The sequence below is a fragment of the Gymnodraco acuticeps genome, unplaced genomic scaffold, assembly GCF_902827175.1.
Source record: "Gymnodraco acuticeps unplaced genomic scaffold, fGymAcu1.1, whole genome shotgun sequence".
NCBI lineage: Eukaryota > Metazoa > Chordata > Actinopteri > Perciformes > Bathydraconidae > Gymnodraco > Gymnodraco acuticeps.
Window position 1 is genome coordinate 2,464,555 of NW_022990484.1, and position 18,768 is coordinate 2,483,322.

Genomic DNA, 18,768 nt, shown 5'->3' on the forward strand with positions numbered 1-18,768 from the left:
GTGTGCTCTAGGTCGTTACCAGCGTAAACTAGAGCTGTGTGAGTTGTTGGATGTACAATGTATGGAATTACGACCCTCAAAAGTGGCCTTCGGTCGATTTTGGCATCTATGTCTATCTTCTGGAAACACCAGGTGAATACCCCACTTGTCACAATAATATTATCATGCCAATGCATATATGTGATATTTTAGAGTTGACTATATTGATTAAGGCAATCGACTATGATATTCTGTATGCACCTAGCGTGAAATGGTTGATACCGGAAGTACGGTGTCGCCCTCGGCCCAAAACCCGTATGTGTGTGTGAAAGAGTAAACTTGCTGCGAAAATCCCAAATCCAAGGAAAATATCTTGCTTTTTTCAAGGGAAAGTTATGCTAACTTCTGGGTTAGCCTACAGCAGCACTCCGTGTCAACGATGCAAACTCCTAAACATTCAAATAATTGAGAGAATTTATTTTATTTACTTTAACAGCCGTGACAAAGATATCCAAATAAAAAAGCATGATAACAGTACGACGCAGTAGCTGTAACAGTCATCTCATCATTTACGGTACACTGCAGTGTTACAGCTCACATCCGCACTTATATACAAACTAGGTGTGTTGGAGGGAGTAATGGGGGGTAGGGACTGACAGAGTGTGTGTGTCAGTACATGCACAATCATGTCTTGGAGGCCCTTGGAGTGTGTGTTTGTGTGTGTGAGTGTGTACGAAGCACCTGCTGCGTTGCTGCAGGAAGCACCTGTCAGCGGTCGTCTCCTCAGCCTCTGTCGACATGAGGGTTTGATCCTGAAACTCCCCAAACACACACACTTACACAGACACTAACAGACAACTTAAGCTTGCGGCGTGTTCTGCTGCGAAGCGCAATACACACTTTTCCAAGACACTGTGGACAAAGAAGCCAGGGCTTACTGTGTTGGGGGCCACATTGAAAAGGGGGATCTTGATCTTGTTCTTCTCTTATGAGTGTGTGGTATTATGTTTACAACCTGCTGAGGGTAGGTTTTACGAGAGGTGACTCCTCCCGCACTGCAGCCAGAGCCAAAGTTCAACTAGCCCTCTCGCAAACACACAGTTGTATTTGTATCCTTTCATTTCCTTTTCTTTTACACACACACACACACACACACACACACACACACACACACACACACACACACACACACACACACACACACACACACACACACACTGCTAAATTCAAAACTCTTTCTTCATACACAATTCAAAGTTTCTCATCCGAGATCTCAAGTCCAAGTTCAGCCGGTTTCACCGTCACACCGTTTTTCACGAGACTCACACACACGCACACACACATAGGGCTTCTGTTAACCTGAGAGGCAGAGGGTCAATCCCTGTGATCCGCAGCATGCATGCCTTCCATACAGACACGCCGACGACACAGCAACCCGACTCCCAGCTAGATTAGTGCTAATCAAGCATGGCACAGCTCCGGGCAGCGACACCATCACACACACATACGGTATACATGCTGCAGTACAAGCATGTGCACACCAGCGGTTCGACATTTTGCACAAATGATTGCTGTTTTTGCATCTACAAACAGTTTAAATGTAGATAATATACATCCCAAACAATCATTCATTGGGAACTCTGATCAGCTTGTGTGTACAAACTGTGAAAAGACTGTAATTATTGATTGATAATGAAAAAAAACCTACCTACAGTACAGTTAGCTCCACCTGAGGAGGGCCAGTATGATATACTGTACACATGTTATTTATAGAGCGCTTTTCAAGATACTCAAAGACACTTTACAGGGTAAAAATTCATAGAAATATCATTTAAAGAACACACATATAAAACTCAATATGGTATAGGATTTACTTGTGCTTTATCTCAACTAAATTCCAAACCATTTAGGTAGCATTTGGACAAGTAAGAGCCATGATAAACACAGGTCAAAAGTGTAAGTAAAATAGATGCTGAAAAGTGTCATTATTCAGGATAAAATTAAACATTGTTGAAGGCCTGTGAGTTTCTTTAATGGCATTTAAAAGTTCACAAATGTCTTGTTAGCTGAGGAAAGAGATTCAAAAAAGGCACATGGTCGGCTGAAAAACAATCCCAGTTTCTAAAAAAGAATAATTTTGGGTTCACCTGAACTTAAACCTAAAGAAATCTAGGTTTAATGTTGGTCTGTTTAGGTCTATCTCCAAAATACGTGTATACAAATGACTCTACCACCATATGTTTCAAAGAATTTCCACATAAATAACATGGCTGCATAATCTCTGTAGACGAGACAGTCAGTGTGTGTGACTGAATGGAACAAGTGCTGTCCAGAAACTGATGTGTCCTGTAAAAATGTTCCCAGCAGCCCCAGGTGTGGACCAGTCGTCTGGTCCCGTCGTTGGTCACAAACGTCTGGGACGTCTCAGGCCTTCCTGGGCTTTGTAGTCTGTAGCCTGAACCTCATTTTGTCTTTGTAGTCGCTGGGCGGAACTTTATTTTGGCAGCCAGCGTGTTAGAGGGGACAGGTGATTTATGACTCTGAGGGCAGCAAGGGTGAGCCACCATTTTCTTTCGGTTTGTTCTGGATGTTGTTATGGCGTCCAGGCAGAGTCTATTAGTGCTGGAGAGCCGGAGTCGGGCTGCAGGATTAGTGATCAAAAGAGCGAGGGGGGGTAAAAGGTTGAGGGGTAACACAAGCCCGGCCTGCCCAGGTGGTGCGGTTGAAAAGAGACGCCCCATCTGTGGTGTGGATGGGTCGAACATGGGCCGTGAACATGTGTGTGTTGGCTTCCAGCACAGTGTGTGTGTGTGTGTGTGAGTGACTTTTATGGGCCGTGCACTTCGTGGTGAACTCCGTCTAGTTGGATTTGAACCGTAACCGATTGGTTTTCAGGCTCGGGGAGGTGACCCCTGACCCTTTTTTACAACATCTGCATCCCTGACTTTTCCTCCACCACATTTTAACTTCACGTTACTCCCCGTGCCACCTAGTCAATCTGCCGTATAATGAAAGTTACACCACAGTAACACAGAAGACATATTGGGATTCATTACCACGTTTTTTTTACTTAATATGAATTATTTCTTTTATCCTGGCCAATTCTACATTTGACCGGTAAAATCCTCAAAATAAAGGTAAGAAAATCGACTTTATTTTTTCCAATTGTTTTGTTTTTGTAGTTTTTTTTCGAGTATGCTGGTATTTAGAAATCATATTTATTCACTTAAAATGAACTTTTATAGAAAATAATAACGCTTAAAATGTATATTATTGGACTTTTATCTTCAAAATGTATCTGACATAGGATTTTTGTATAATTAAATGTGATTTTGTCTAAATCAGTAAAATAGAGATTGAAAGCCTCTTACTAGCTGGTTTGTGAGAATGAATGCAGCATATAAAAGAAGTGTATATATATCTGTGATTAATGATACTGCACTAAATCAAAATGTCACCCTTCAGGTTTAAAACACTGACAAAATAGACACAGTGCATATTTCTATCAATAAATAATTTGATTGTGTTAAGAGTTTGCTGATATTTCTTCACAAGCAGTATTTGACACTGGTGGTGGTCTCACATGTGGGTGGTCTCATCTTCAGAGTCTGTGTCATGTGGCAGAGAGGTCTGGGCTTCAGGGAGGTTGTTGCACTGCAGGTAGCAGAAAACCACTTGGACCTGACACACACACACACACACACACACACACACACACACACACACACACACACACACACACACACACACACACACACACACACACACACACACAGATAGGTTTTATAAAGTATTCTTCAACATGCACGTGGATACTTTTCCACGGGACTTGTGAAATAAAGAAATGTGTTTTTCCCAAACCCTTCTTTATCTAAATAAACAATTGTTTAAAATTCTATTCTATTTTTGAGTAAAGTCAATTTTTTTTTATTTTACACATTCATTATAATTTATTTTCGAAGAGCTCGTTATTTACCTTTAATGCCTTTAATTATTATTATTTTTCATATAGTTGTTTTATTTTAAGGCAACATCCTAGTGAAACAGAATAAATATGTTCTATTTTATATCTGAAGGGTTTCCTTTTAATAGGTTATTGTTTGTAAATTATTCATCTAGATGTTCTAGTCTAGCTGTAGCAACCTGTAGTCATGTCCTTTATAAATCTATTCTAATAGTTTTAGCAATTGGTTGATATTTTATAGGCAAGGCAAGTTTATTTATATAGCACTTTTCAACACAGGGCAATTCAAAGTGCTTTACAAAAAATGAAAGACATTAAGAAAATGTCAAGTTATAGGTGACTCCAGTATTTCCGGTTAATTAAATTAAATTTTGACTATTTTTGGTCAACAAAAGACTATTCTGCATTTCTTTATGATTACTCTATTCTGTCGAGAAGCTTCAAAAATGGCATTCAAATCGTCATGTTACAAATTAAACATTACAACTAACGGATGAAATAAATATAAAATGACTCATTTGTGAACTATTTTTGACAGTATCTTTTCTAATACAAACAGAGAACCAAAAAATCCTCAAATGCAATTGTTTAGAAAACAAAGCCCATATGTTGCTAGAGAATGTGTTGAGCTGTGTTTAGACGCAACATCAATCATCTCCTCTATTCAGCAGTCCTTCTCCTGCTACATTCCCACCTGCAGCACCACCTCCACAGAGATATCCATGGAGGAGCCGATGTGTCCCAGTTCCGCCACAGGGAGGCGTAAGAGGCTGGGACCGAATATCGTAGCCAGGTTAATCAGAGTCATCTTGTTGGTGTCTTGCCTCTCAGAGACTCTGGAGAGAAAATGTTAGAAATAATTAAAGATATATTCAAGTCAGGAGTCTTTTGATGCTGTGTGATTGTTGTCAGACCTCTGGAGGTGGTGCAGGACGAACAGGAAGGTGTTGCGGTTGGGAGCGGGACAGGAGTGCAGCACGGAGAACAAGGAGACCAGCCGGGAGTCTACGTCCTGGATCTCTAAAGGACAGAGAAATCTGTGAAGTTCAGAGCACTTCAAGTTTAGTTTATTTGGTTTAAACAACAACGGGGTTAGAGTTACTCTATGAAATAATACCGGAATCATTTAAAGCTGTTGCAGTCAACATTTACAAGCCACAACTTGTAGCCTTCAACAAAAAACATGGATATTGCATTTTAATTTCTACCAATTCTTTTGTTGAGGGATTGTATTTCAGGTGATTTAATTACAGTGTTTACTAATCTATATGAAAATAAACATTTAAGAATCCCGTTTATGTGATGAATTATCTGTCTATGAATAACAGCAAAAGGCCTCTGAACATAGAGGAACACACTCTTTAACACATCGACTGAAGAATACAGACTTAAAGGGGCAACCTGCAGTATGTAATCGCCTCAAACTGAATCGAGAATAAACACCGGTTTAAATAGAGACATGTTTTTGTCACGTTTCCTACCCAGCGACCTGGCCAGGCTCTGAAACTTGTCGGCGGGGATGAGGGGCTCCGGCAGCTCTCTGAAGTACAGTTTGAGGACACCAGAGACCACGTTCACTTCCGCCCTCCTCAGCCTGGTTACAGCGTCACGCAGATCTGAGCATGCCAGACACATGATGATTGTTATAGATGTTACTGCAACTTCTCAGGTCATAGACTTCCTTCTTTGTGACCTCAAGAGAAAACGTCTTGTCAGAGTGCTAAGAAACAGCAGCTGGTTATAGGCAGCATGGGTCAGAATGAGTTGTTTTTTACAGGAGGATTTGAAATGTGTAGCAAACATGAGATATTTTAACATTTCCACATGATTGTCATTTGGTAAAGACTGCTGTAACAACTGTAATATGCTCATGGTCCCCAGAGGTTGATCCTTAAATGAATTTGGGTGATCCCCTGACTTTTCCTGTAGAGCCAATTGAAGGTGTTTGGTTAACAGTGGAAATATCTAGATTACTATTGAATGGATGCAGTGACATTTTGTGCATGGTCCCCAGAGGATAAACGCTCCAAATTATCCAGAGATCCTCATTCCGTCATCAACATCACTAAATTATCATTTCATTACATTTGAGATAAAAAAAACTCACCAAACTTCTGACATTCAAACCAGCATCAGTTGTGATTTCTAAGAACTAAATAAATGTTAGCATTTAGCTAAAACTCACATGGAAAACAATAAACCCACTGAACGTTAGCATATTAGCATACTGGTGTGAGTGAGTCAGAGCTGCTAGCATGGTCTTCAAATCTGCAGGAAGCTGAGGTCTGTGTGAACCAGTGCCAGGTTTACAAAAACAGAAGGACTGTCTGAATGACAACTGAAACTGAAACTTGAATGATTCTTACTGCTGTTGAAGACACTCTTCAGCGTGTTGATGTCACTGGAGGATCCGGAAATCCTGTAGATCCCCACCTCCGCCAGGCCTCTCCTCTCCACCTCCTCGGCGCAGCAGCGCACCACGTGGGGCACCATCACTCCTTCCTGTCTGCCAGGCAATAGAAAGTATAAGTACGGAAATCCCACTTCAGATATTTCATATGTAAGCGTCGCTTCATTTCAGATTCCTCTCTTGCCACACTTGTGCTTCTCTTCAGCCCACTCTGCCACACTTCTTCAAAGTAGCTGAGCCTTTGAAACAACCACATTAGCCCACACGGGTTCAGCAACAACCCATTTTGTATTTCAAGGACTTACTGAGTAACAATTTCAATGGGGATGCAGAAGACAGGATGTAGAGGAGCTGTAGCGCTGGGGGGTTCAAGAGGGTGGGGGGAGAACTTCAGGGAGACGGTCACATCCACCTGGCCGAGGTGTAGCGTCTGTCTCTTCCATCGCTCATTCAGGGTTTTAGATTCCAACTGAAAGTCCACATAAAAAATGAAGAAAAACAACATTTAGTTATATCATTAGAGAGCATTGATGGTTTTCTCATGCACTTTTGGGCAGAAGAACATGGACATACAGTGTGAAATAAAAACAACAATTGCCTATAAATACATCCTGAAGTTATGGAGCAACATTCAGAGTCTTGATTTTGCTCGATGTAAGAGGAATATTTACTCTCTGTTTTGGTCTCCACCACCTATAAGGGAAATATCTTGCTCTTATAAACGCTCTTAAGAATGACCTAGCTAGTACCAACTTTAACTTTTACATTTGGTGCTGAGAGGTCAGTTTATCTGAGTGTTTAGTTGCTGATAAAAGTTGGAAACACTTGTGAGAGTGTACTAGAACAGTAAAGATGTTGGCAGTAAAACCAAAACAAAGAGCTGAAAGACACCAAAACATCCAAACGGAAACTGTCTGGGTGTAATTCTTCTGTCACATTTTCCATATAAAACATTGATGAGATGATATAGCTTTTGGTGCACTTCTGAGCTGTGTGTTAAATGCCTGATTTCAAGAGGATATTTGTCCTTATAATAAAGCCAAAGCCCAGTGTACGTCATACCTTTACAGAAGTTTTTCCCAAGACAGTATCATTCTTTCCATCAGCCTGGCTCACGCAGAGCAGCCTCAGCTCCTGAGCCGCGTCCACCTGGAACTCCAGCTCCTGTGTGACAGACACAACGTGGTGTTAACACTACAGCCACAACAGGAGCGTTCATGTCTTATTTTAAAGTCTTTTGATCCTGGCTACCGGTTGGATTTGGTGTACATTTTACTGCCACTGATCATGTTCAAAGCGTAGCACGGTCTGACCGTACTGCGACTTTTAAATCCTCCCGAAGACATCATGTCAGATGCTGTCTAGACATGAAGAAGTCTTATCCCACCCTGGTCTGGCGGTCGAATCATCTGCATTTCATATCAGTTTTTTTTTCATGTGAATAAACATTGTACTTTGAACTCACCTGGTCCCAATGTGGGTTGAGGCTGTGGATTGATGAGTGTGTCGTGGCTTGTTTATCATAGAACTCATATCCATCCACTTCCACACACACGTATACCGCTAAAAGAAAAAGAGAACCGATAACTAAGTGACCTCTGATTCACCTTCTGACATAATCCCTTCAACTGGGGGCACATTTATATATGTATCATTGTGATTCATTGTAATAGTAATTCCCATACAGGCTGGTTGCTGCAGGCCACAGGCAGAGTGCACGGCCACACTCAGAGTCCCACACAGACACATCTCGCCCTCTACTGCTGAGAGACAAAGACATAAATAACCAGAAGCTCTTTGGATTTAATCGTCCCGACGAGAAAGACATACAGAAAGTGTTGAAAAGGTTTGAAAGCCAGCACTAAAAGATCAAAAGCGTCAAGCTCACAATCGGTGTATTGCGTTTCAGATACAGGATGTGAGTCTGAGGAGAGGGGACGAGGACGGACGGGGGAGGGGGCAGAGATGGTGGTCGTACCGGCGTTGGTGCTGTGAAGTGGCGGCTGCTGCGTCATTCTCAGTTTCACACATGCACTGGTGAGGGTGAGCAGGTCGGGGGGGACGGTCTCTATGTCTGAGGAACACACAGCAAATATAGGCTCCAGTCAGCTGACTGAACACACACACAAGCTAATGGAGAATAATGCTAGTGAGGCTTTGGTTACTTCACAATTTATAGGCTGAAATGTGAATTACTTGGCTTTCATTTTCATTGTTCCCATTCGAATGCAATTTAATGCATTTGATAGAATGTGTTTGAACTGGTTTATAGAGTTATTATTTCCATTACAAATGTAATTATACAAAAGAAAGTATGTATTTTATCATTGCGCATTATCTTTAATAGTCATTGGCAAGGATGATAAAACATATTTTCTACGTCATACAGTATTTTTAAACCCATTAACCCGAATAACGCCTATTTTTCACGCTAGCTTCGTTAAGACTGAGGCTATTGTTTATTTTCACTACTTTTTATATGACGCTTGCTTCCTTATTAAATGGTAATAAAACCACATTTTGCCATCTTAAGAAAAATCCTTTAAACTGCTTGCTTTGTCCATCCAACAATCAAAAACAAAAAACATTTGGTTAACAATGCTTTGATAAACTGTTCAAAGTTAAGTTGATGCTGATTTGGTGACGATGCACTATGCAGACTTGTGTTTCTTAGCACCATTTTTCCTTAGTGTATGTAGTAAGAACCCATGCAATGACACTGGTGTGTGTGTGTGTGTGTGTGTGTGTGTGTGTGTGTGTGTGTGTGTGTGTGTGTGTGTGTGTGTGTGTGTGTGTGTGTGTGTGTGTGTGTGTGACCTGAGAGAACGGTGTTTGGCTCCACAGGATTTTTCAAATGTGTTTCTCCCCTATGCAGACTGTCTCACAGCACCTTCTCCCTTAACTAACACTTCGTACTTCTCAATAACCACCATAGTGTTGACACGTCTCCAGTACTGCTTGCTAATAAATGTATTGATTTCCAACAACTGTTAGTAAGCTCTAGACCCCAAAAAACGTTAAATAAAATCTTGTGGCAGATTGGTGTGAAAGAAACTGGACTTACTGTCTGTAGTGAGTTTGTGAATGGCTTCCCTCCATTCTTCAAGCTCATACAGCGAGGAGAGGAGGAGAGTGTGACTCTGTCGGGAGGTAAAACAGATTTTTTAAATTGTACTTTGAATGATTATTATATAAAACTGCGATGTCAGAGATAATGTGTGTATACCTTGCCGCTGGGGCTGTGCAGCTCCAGTGTGTAAACCGGGGAGTGTGTGAGCAGCATCAGCTCCACCTGCTCCAGTTTCTTTCTGCTACGAGCTGCAAAAGCCAAACCCTTGGACCCCTGCTTTACACAAACACATGAAATAAATTAACCAGCTGTTAAAAACACTGCCCATACTCTTCTCTCTGTGTCAAAACATACTGCGTGTTGTCGTAGCTGCTGACGTAGGAGGTGCATCTTTGTTCTTATGGTGTGTAGGCGAAGCTGTGCGTCTGGAGGACGATGTTGATCAGAGACCCAGCGAAGTTTGAGGCCAGCGAGGGGCAGAAACCAGCCGAACCTGTACTGGTCCTGCTTCCTGGAAGATTACATGCAGTGTTATAAGCTGATGGTCTCTTTAAAGGTCCCCTATTATACTGTTTTTCATTACTTTATTATAGGTCTCAGATATATACAAAACATGTCTCTGAAGTGTTTGGCTCCAAACACCAAACAGATCATTGCAGCATTACCCATAATCCCCTCTGTTTCAGCCCTGTTTCAAAAGTGCTGATTCTCTGTCTGTTACTTTAGATGAAAACAAGGAGCCCCTCCCCACGCCCCTCTGAGAGAGATTTGGTTAAAAAGAACACAATGGAGCTCTAGGAGGAGATTCAGGTGATAAGGGGGGGGTTACCTTGGTTGGTGATTGGCTAATGGTTACACAAGACCAACAAATCGTTATGACCCCAACGGTTTCTCTTTCTGTGCTCACCCTGCTCAATTAATCGTATTTGAATCGCAATTACGATTATGGCTTGCAACGATTACGAAAACAACGTAATCGAAATAAAACGATTTGTTTTTATTATTATTATTATTACTTCTTTTTATACTTAAAGTTCAGGGTAATCAACTGTTAAAAACATACTGTTCACATTTTTTTTCTCCAATAAATTGATGTTTTCAAAGTAAATGGATAATCGTTTTTAATAATCATGATATCAATTATTGACCCAAATAATCGAGATTATGATTTTTGCCATAATCGAGCAGCCCTAGCTCACCCTCTGGTTGCATGTTTGAATCTGGTGCACAGCAGGAGGTCGGTGTAGAGGAAGAGGTGACGCATGTGGCGTTCCCCCTCGCTCGCGTCCACCACAAAGCCGTCACGCATCAGCTTACGTCTCTGTTGAGTCACACATGTTCTGGGGTAAAGTATCAACGACTTTTTCATAACCATCTTGGCCAGATTTGGCCCAGTGTATGCCTCACCATGCCGTGACTGAGCGTGACCCCTCGTTTGCTCTGTGAACTCTCGTTGACACCAGACAGGAAGCTGCGGGACAATCTGAGAGCTTCCTGTAACAGTGCGAAGTCTTGGTGGGTTTCTGGAGTCGTCTTCAGGAGGTCCTACAGGATCACAGAGAGGATGCCGAGTCAGAAAGTGTGGGGAGAAAGTAGGATAAGGCTATTTCCTGGTACTGGAGTTGGTTGGAAAGATGAGCATAATCAGAACAGTAGAAGCTATGGGAGGTTTGAGAATGAATGATTATCTCACAAGCAGCACAAGTGTGGTCTTGGTGACTCTGTCCAATGGCTTGTATAGTAGCGCTGCAATGACAAAAACAGCAATCAGACACTGTGTCCGCCAATAAGTCATACAAAAACCACACATTTAGATTCTGTACCTTCAAATGTGTATTTGGTACGAGTTTTGTCCGAGCCGATGTTGGACATCATGCTCTGGAGAGACGGAAGAAAAGGTGAGGTTAGGATAAGTTTTAACATGTCCCAGTACGTGCTCCTTTGGAGGTGTGTGGTACCTGGGCCAGGGTCCGGAAGCGAGGGTCCAACTGTGTGCACTTGCGAACGACTTGAACAGCTTCCTCATAGTTTCCAATGAAACCACCGTACAGACCAAGCTGGTTGACCTGCAGACGCAGAATATCAGATAGATGACTGGGGGAGGTGGGACGAGGGGGGGGGAAACACCATGTTTCTAAAACATTGTTTTATGATCTAATGTTCAAAATGCAAATCATTGTTCTAATATTGTCTTCCAGAATATAAAGACGTCAAATACTTCTTGTAGTTCATAATTTATTCGCTAAATCTGTTCCAAATGCACTTTTCGCCCTCAGCCACGTGCAAATATTTGCAAGATTTCAAGATTTTGTTTTTGGTGTTACACATCGTTTATGGACACTTCAGATCATGAGTCATGCTGAGTCTGCATGGACTCTGATTCCAGTGTTTTCAAACTCATTCAGACCAGATTCAAAACACAGGTTTGTTTTCTGGTCATTTGTATTCATTCACTGCTTTCATCTTAGCTCCAATAATGTTACTATCAGCCTCAGTAGCGTTCATAATAAGAGAGGTTAGCATAGCAACATGTGCCTGATGATGAGCTCTGATTTAAGCCGCTTGCCACACACCCTCATTTAGAGAACTATCAAGAACAGTTATATCTGTATATATAGAAATGATATCATGAAAGTTACAGTGCTTATTAAGCATTTTAAAACGTATGTGGTAAGTTGCCAAAGTGCTTTGTTCTGAACGTTCATCAGTATTATAATGAAAGAGAAATATTAACGTTAATTTTTACTGAAATGATCAAATAAAGTCAACATTTCACTGAGCTGTGTGGGGTTTGTTCAACTTTTAAAAGATGTTTGAATGGTGATATACACAGTGATAGATGTTAAGGACTAACGTGTATAATAAATACATTTGTATTGATTTTAAGATATGTTCATAGTTCATAATCATACGTGTTGGGATCATTTGTATTAATGTGGACCGGAGGGAGAGGGTGACGAGCATAAGTTTCACTTTCCTTTTTTATTTCAATTCCAGCTTTGGTCATGAAGAATATGTTTCTCTGTTGTCCACGTTCATAAAGCATAAAGCAACACCATCAGAGCACGGTGCAGAGTCTCTAGATGAGTCCCTCGTTCTTATTGAACATCCATGTTGTAGTCCGCTGTATAGAAAACTGTAGTTTCCATAGTTTCCCCACAGCAGCAGACGCACAAAATGACGTCCGCTGGCGCATCATAAACAGTCGGAGAGTGAAAGTGCATTCGGATTCTCTAAAGTACCGCAGTCTCTTCTCCTAAGTCCTTTTGAATTCTCCTATCCACTATCCCTTAACCCCGTGACGTTTCACTCAGAGGTCAAGGAATAGGAGATAGGGTTAGAACTTAGGAGCTGATTTTTAAACTATCCGACCGCAACCCAGGTTAACAGGTGTGTACACTGGCCCTCCCCAAAGCAGGAGAGACACAGGTGGAACAGATCACACTAACGAGGGCTGCACACAGCTGGCTCTCTGACAGGCTTCACTGTGGAGCCCTCGTTAGCGTCATTAGTTACAGCTGTGCTGAGACAGGCAAACATGTATGTTTTTTTAAATGTTGGTTTGGTTTTATTCTTATTAAAACAATACATACCATTTTGTTCTTGTAAAAATGAACACAATCCAAAAAGGTTATATGGATGTGTGAATACTAAAAACTGTATTCAAATTAAATTAAATCATATTAACTGTAAATCATTGACAGCAAGAAAAAAAACTGGATATTAGTTTTGAGATTTAATGGGAGCAGCATCGATTGACTGTTTAGCCACTTGGAGCAACAGAAAGTGTTTTAACCAAAACAATGACATTGGCTTACAGTTCAACGTAAAAAAACAGTATGCGTGATGTTCAGTCAAAATCAAGGATCCAACGTGTTTTAAACAGAGCAGAAATAGAACTAGTCTCCCACTTCAAGTATCTTGGAGTCATACTGGACTCGAACTTGACTTTTAAGAAACATATTAAGAAAGTATCCAATACCGTTAAATTCAACTTGCAACATTTTAAACACATTAGACCTTTCTTAACTGTCAATGCTGCAAAGTCAGACCTCCACTGTATGATTCTATCCCACATTGAATACTGTTTTACAAACTGGTCGTTTGCTTGTGCCACAAACCTGAAACCCATAGAACAGCTGTACAAGAGAGCTATCAAGGTGTTTGACAGAAAGCCACGTTCATACCACCTCTGTACCATCCTTGAAAAACACAATTTCTTGAGTTTTGACAATTTTAAGTCTTTTAAAAGTATGTGCTTTATTTATAAATGTTTACATGGACTGCCCCCCCCCCAGTATGCATCTCTTGTATCTTATCTTGCACTTTACATGTCGTTGCTGCTACATTGTATTGCCACGTGTATGCTGCTCTTGCTCTTTTGCACCTTTTGCATATCATGTATTTCATTTTGCTATGTTTATAATTGTCGTGTTCTTAAATGTTTTATGTGAGGGATGGAAATTAGCTCCAAGCTAAAATCCGGCATATTCATTAACGTGCATTGTCCCTGCTAAATAAACGATTAAATGAAAATGAATTGAAAATATAAATGAGGTGAATGAATGCGACCAAGGCTATTTTTTTGACAGTCATTTTTCTTGAAACAAACAGCCATTGTTGAGAAGGCACTGCTCTCGGACTTCCTGATAGCATGACCTTAACCCTAACCCTCACTCTAATTGGATTCCTACCCTAATTCTACCCACGACTCATGTCTAAACCTAACCCAACCAACAAAGGAAACGAGTTGTAGCCTTTTTATTTCTTAGGTACATTTTTATTCATGACACAATAGACGACGACTCACCATTTTCAGGAACAGGTCCCCCACCACCAGCTCGAAGCCGGTGTAGCTCATCTGCCCGTCCTCCCCGGGGCCGGGCTCAGAGCGGCAGTGTGCGTTCAGACGCTCCTTCAGGCCCGAGAAGAAGCTCTGGTGCATGTCACTGATCTCAGGCACCTGGTAGAACACAGTCTGGACCTGCTGACTGGACAGAACCGGCTTGGACGTCCCGGCTGAGGCGCGCAGGGCCTTCATGGGCTGCAGGGAAATAAAAAGAAGGGGAATAATTGAGCCGTACAAGCAGAGATGCAAAGTGTGAATGTACTGAATCAAGAGTTCAGCCCCCAAAGCTTCATTTAGGTGCGTTTGAGCAGCCTCTCAACTTTAGCACTGCTGACAGCAAACACACACAGTATGTTGTAAGAAATATACACACCCACAACTCTGAGCACGTTTTTTTGGGTCGAATGAGTCACGTTGTGTAAGAAAATAATGCATACAGGCAGTTGCTTTAAATAGCGGACAAATAGAAGAAATGTGGTGTATTTGTTCTTGCACCATCACGTCCTGCTTCTTGCAGAAGTTAAAGGTCACCTATTATGCTAAATCAACTTCTTCATGTCTCTTCTACATCAACATGTGTCCCCTCTTCTTCATGTCTCTTCTACATAACCATGTGTCCCCTCTTCTTCATGTCTCTTCTACATAACCATGTGTCCCCTCTTCTTCATGTCTCTTCTACATAACCATGTGTCCCCTCTTCTTCATGTCTCTTCTACATCAACATGTGTCCCCTCTGTGGAAAGAGATTCTGAAAGTTTCAGGAAAAAAGATCCCCTCTCTTTTCATCCTGATCCATTTCTATAAAAACCTGTCTGAAAATGAGCTGATCAGATTTTGGCCACTTTATGATGTCATAACGTTTGTTGGCTTGTGTAACCATTAGCCAATCAGCAACCAAGGTAAACCCCCCCCCCCCCCCCCCCTTATCACCTGAATCTCCTCCTAGAGCACCATTGAGTTCTTTTTAACCAAATGTCTCTCAGAGGGGCGTGGGGAGGGGCTCCTTATTTTCATCTGAAGTAACAGACAGAGAATCAGCACTTTGGAAACAGGGCTGAAACAGAGGGGATTATGGGTAATGCTGCAATGATCTGTTTGGTGTTTGGAGCCAAACACTTCAGAGACATGTTTTGTATATATCTGAGACCTGTGATATATTGATGAAAAACAGTATAATAGGGAACCTTTAAATTAGATAATTGATACTTCTCTCAAATGTGTTCATAAGCTACAGTAAGCATGTTGTTATCTAAGCTAGCCAACTGCTAGCCGTAGCTTCATATTAACTTTATGCATGAGAGGGGTATCAATCTTCTGAGAGAAATAAAAGGGGAACCTCGTCTCTAGTGGAGAACATAGTGTTGTTAAACAAGGAAGCTAACAATCAGGACACTCATAATGTTGTATGACACAACGCTGACCGCACCCTACAGCAGCTCACACTCAGATACAGTATACACACAGAAAACAAACCAAGGACTACCTTACCTTCAAATTGGACTCAAAATAAAAGTGATTTTCTGATTCTCCGGCAGGCTACATGATATAAAGAGTTATTTTCTTTTATTTGGTGACAGCAGAATAACAAAGGGGAAGTTTAACTGTAATTTTAAACGGGGTTATTCCACTTTTTTGCAAAATAGAATAGACCAGAGAATAGCGTGAGTTGACAGCACGTTTTGATGCTAAAATAAGATAATTATTTGAATGTGTTTGTTACCATCAGCAGGGCCTCCAGCTCTCTGAGATAGACCTCCTCACTCTCCACGATGCATTTCAGGACCGTGAGCCTCCTCTCTAGCATTTCCTCGGGGCTGGATAACGTCTGGAATCACAGGCGTCCAACAAATATTCCCAAAGTCAGTGTTGGGACATTTGAAATACAAGTAAATACAATTAGGCTGAATCAGATTAATAATTGATAGTCATAAAACAGGAAATATGCCTTTTGTTTGGTGTAATAAAACTCAAATGTCTCTAAGTCAACAGGTTACTTCTTCAATACTTTTCTACACACTGAGGTTTGGAAAAAGGAAGTAAATCCAACAAAACACAACGATAACATTGAATGATTATTGTTTTTACTTCCCCGGCTTTTTTAAATACATTTTCTGATAGGGACAGAAAAGGTCTGAAGTCAGTTGGACGTGGAGGCAAACATGAATTCACGTATTGTTTTTGTATTAACAAATACGGTAATGAAATGTACATAAAGTCTTCCCCCACTTAAACCTCATGTTTTCCCCTTCCTTAACAACTGGTACAATAAAAAAAACGATGATAAGCAGCTCAAAGTTGTCGCGAATTTACATTTGTTTGTACCGAAAAAGTGAATCACTTCATTCAAGACATTGTGTGCAAAATCCAAAATGTGCATATTCATTCTTGAGTTTTGTCTACATAACAAAAGATTGTGCCAAATGTAAAGAAATACCTCGGACGAAGATATCACGTTCAGAATAATAGGACGGACAACCTGTACAAATAATAAAAAGGTTTTGAATCTTCAAACATAAAAACGTACCGGGGTGTCGGGGAAGTCTACGCTCTGGGGATGAAGAGGAGAGAGAGGACAGGAATCGGCTTCCTCCTGGAACACATCCTCCTCCATGACCTCAGTCTCCGTTTGGACTGCAGCTGACACACAAACACACACGATGCATCACTAGTAATGTAGTATGTGGGATGAATATTTGGTAAGTTCCCTTATCTGCTTCCCCTCTTCGTGAAGTTGTTCCTTAAAAGATCAATGATGAGATTGTGCTGTAGACACTAGAGATGTTAAGATTCACCGATTCGCATCGGTGCACCGGCATAAACGTTCAAGATGCGAGTGCACCGGTTGAAAGAGGGCACATCGGCTACAGTTTGAGTTGAACCGGGTTGAACTCGCGATGCATCGATTGCGTAGCGTCTTTGCATCGGTAAAAAACCGATTCATCATATAAAATCCCCTCATCTTGTCAACGCTCAGCAGAGACGATCTTTGATATTTGCTTCGCCACTACGGAGGCCGAGAGTCTCAGTTATCAACACACACGGAAGTTGAGGAGAAAGAGAAACACAGCGCACCGAAAAATACCTACAAATCAAACGTTTGCCAAGACTTCGGATTGTTCAAGAAAGACGGTGTAATAGTCCTTTATGCTATTTAGTTGACCGCAGGTCATGGAGAGTAATAAGGTATCCGTAGACCTTTGTATGAGGTATCTTTATTACTTAACAGGTCTACAGCCATGATACATAGATCCGTCCTAGATGCGGTCTTGCATACACACAGTATCACTCCGCAGCCGCACCCCATCAGTAACGTCCTGATGGTATATGTGCACGGCACAGACGGTCAACTTGAAAAATCGCTCGCAAATTGTTAACGATGCCGAGCCGATTTAAAGTACACAAGTAGTACGAGGAACTTAGCGACGCACATAAAGAGGCGACATGGGGTCTGCGGCTGAAATGAGAAACCTGAAAGTTAGACATGAGTTAAATCACTCAGTGAGGTGTTCTGTCAGAGAGTGGTGTTTAGTTTACAGCAGACTGTGACGGCCAATAATAATAATGTAAATGTCTTCCTTACTGTAAGCAGTTATGAAATACCTGTTTGTGAAAGGTTATTTGTATTCTTTATTGTTCCTATAGAACCCTCTGCTTTCTGCTATCTGGTGAGTTAGCCTATGGATGAGTGTTAAGCACATCAGGCTGGCAGCTGTATGGGCATTGCTCTATGGTAGCTGTTATTTGCACATTGTTAATCATGAGCAATGCATCCTTACATTGTTTAACTGTGAGGTGTTATACAATTGTACTCTGGAGAGCTTTTAAAGGTAAACAAATAAACGGCATGATGGGATGTGCAGTACCAAATATGTAAAGCACTTTTTTGTTAATGTATGATTTGCTGCATATAAGGAATAAAACAAAAATCCTCTGTCGTACCATATTGAAGTATCATTATTTTTGCATCGTGTTGAATCGCATCGTATCGCACCGAATCGCATAATGTTGAATCATATCGTATCGAACTGTATCGCAACAGGGGTGAATCGTATCGTATCGCATCACCTGGTGTTTCAAATGTATCGTTAATGTATCGTATCGTGGCAACGTATCGAGATGCGCATCGCATCGGCCTCAGTGATGGAGATGCACATCCCTAGTAGACACATGCATGCATTCTCAACACATAATGAGTGCATGACTACATTTCGGGGGTTGGGTTATTTCAGTGTTGTTGTTAAAACAGAAGGTATAATGCATTATAAATGAACTTTTTCTTATCAAACGCGTCTTCCTGTCTCACCTGGTACATGCTGTGACGTGAGATATCCCACAGCCTCCTGGTAGACGTCCATCGGAGGTCTCGTCGTCGCGGTGCAGTCGCAGCATGTGAACACACGCAGTGGGAGGCACTAAACTTCCTCATTCTGGTAAGTGTGCTCAACAAAGTTAAAAAAAAACACAGCTTCCGGTCCATCTGGTGAATAAACTATGAG

General features: G+C 41.3%; 1 protein-coding gene across 5 annotated transcripts; it reads right to left on the minus strand.

The window, feature by feature from the left end:
• Positions 1-1,161: 1,161 nt before the first annotated feature.
• si:dkey-33c9.6 (breakpoint cluster region protein) lies at positions 1,162-18,768 on the minus strand. Of its 5 annotated transcripts, none has more exons than XM_034226364.1 (22): positions 18,576-18,768; positions 16,797-16,909; positions 15,993-16,097; positions 14,234-14,467; positions 11,382-11,489; positions 11,247-11,301; positions 11,117-11,169; positions 10,831-10,968; positions 10,623-10,744; positions 9,778-9,934; positions 9,580-9,696; positions 9,418-9,493; positions 8,242-8,427; positions 8,039-8,116; positions 7,819-7,916; positions 7,416-7,517; positions 6,659-6,822; positions 6,310-6,449; positions 5,425-5,559; positions 4,858-4,963; positions 4,638-4,779; positions 1,162-3,660 (listed from the first exon to the last, which is right to left on the minus strand). In XM_034226364.1, the coding sequence occupies exons 1-22, from the start codon at positions 18,625-18,627 to the stop codon at positions 3,559-3,561; spliced, it is 2,583 nt and encodes an 860-aa protein (XP_034082255.1). In that variant the 5' UTR covers positions 18,628-18,768; the 3' UTR covers positions 1,162-3,558. The 5 variants fall into 5 exon arrangements, with proteins under 5 accessions (XP_034082255.1, XP_034082254.1, XP_034082253.1 ...); XM_034226363.1 differs by having other exon boundaries at positions 8,039-8,113; positions 9,580-9,699; positions 18,576-18,767; XM_034226362.1 differs by having other exon boundaries at positions 9,580-9,699; positions 18,576-18,767.

Bases quoted from the DNA above. Each gene is read 5' to 3' on its own strand.
- si:dkey-33c9.6 (XM_034226362.1), bottom strand. From the start codon at position 18,627: ATGGACGTCTACCAGGAGGCTGTGGGATATCTCACGTCACAGCATGTA. The intron at 14,468-15,992 runs GTAACAAACACA...ATTTCCCTGCAG, and splicing joins AGCTGGAGGCCCTGCTGATG to CCCATGAAGGCCCTGCGCGC. The intron at 8,428-9,417 runs GTAAGTCCAGTT...TGTGTTCCTCAG, and splicing joins TCACAAACTCACTACAGACA to ACATAGAGACCGTCCCCCCC.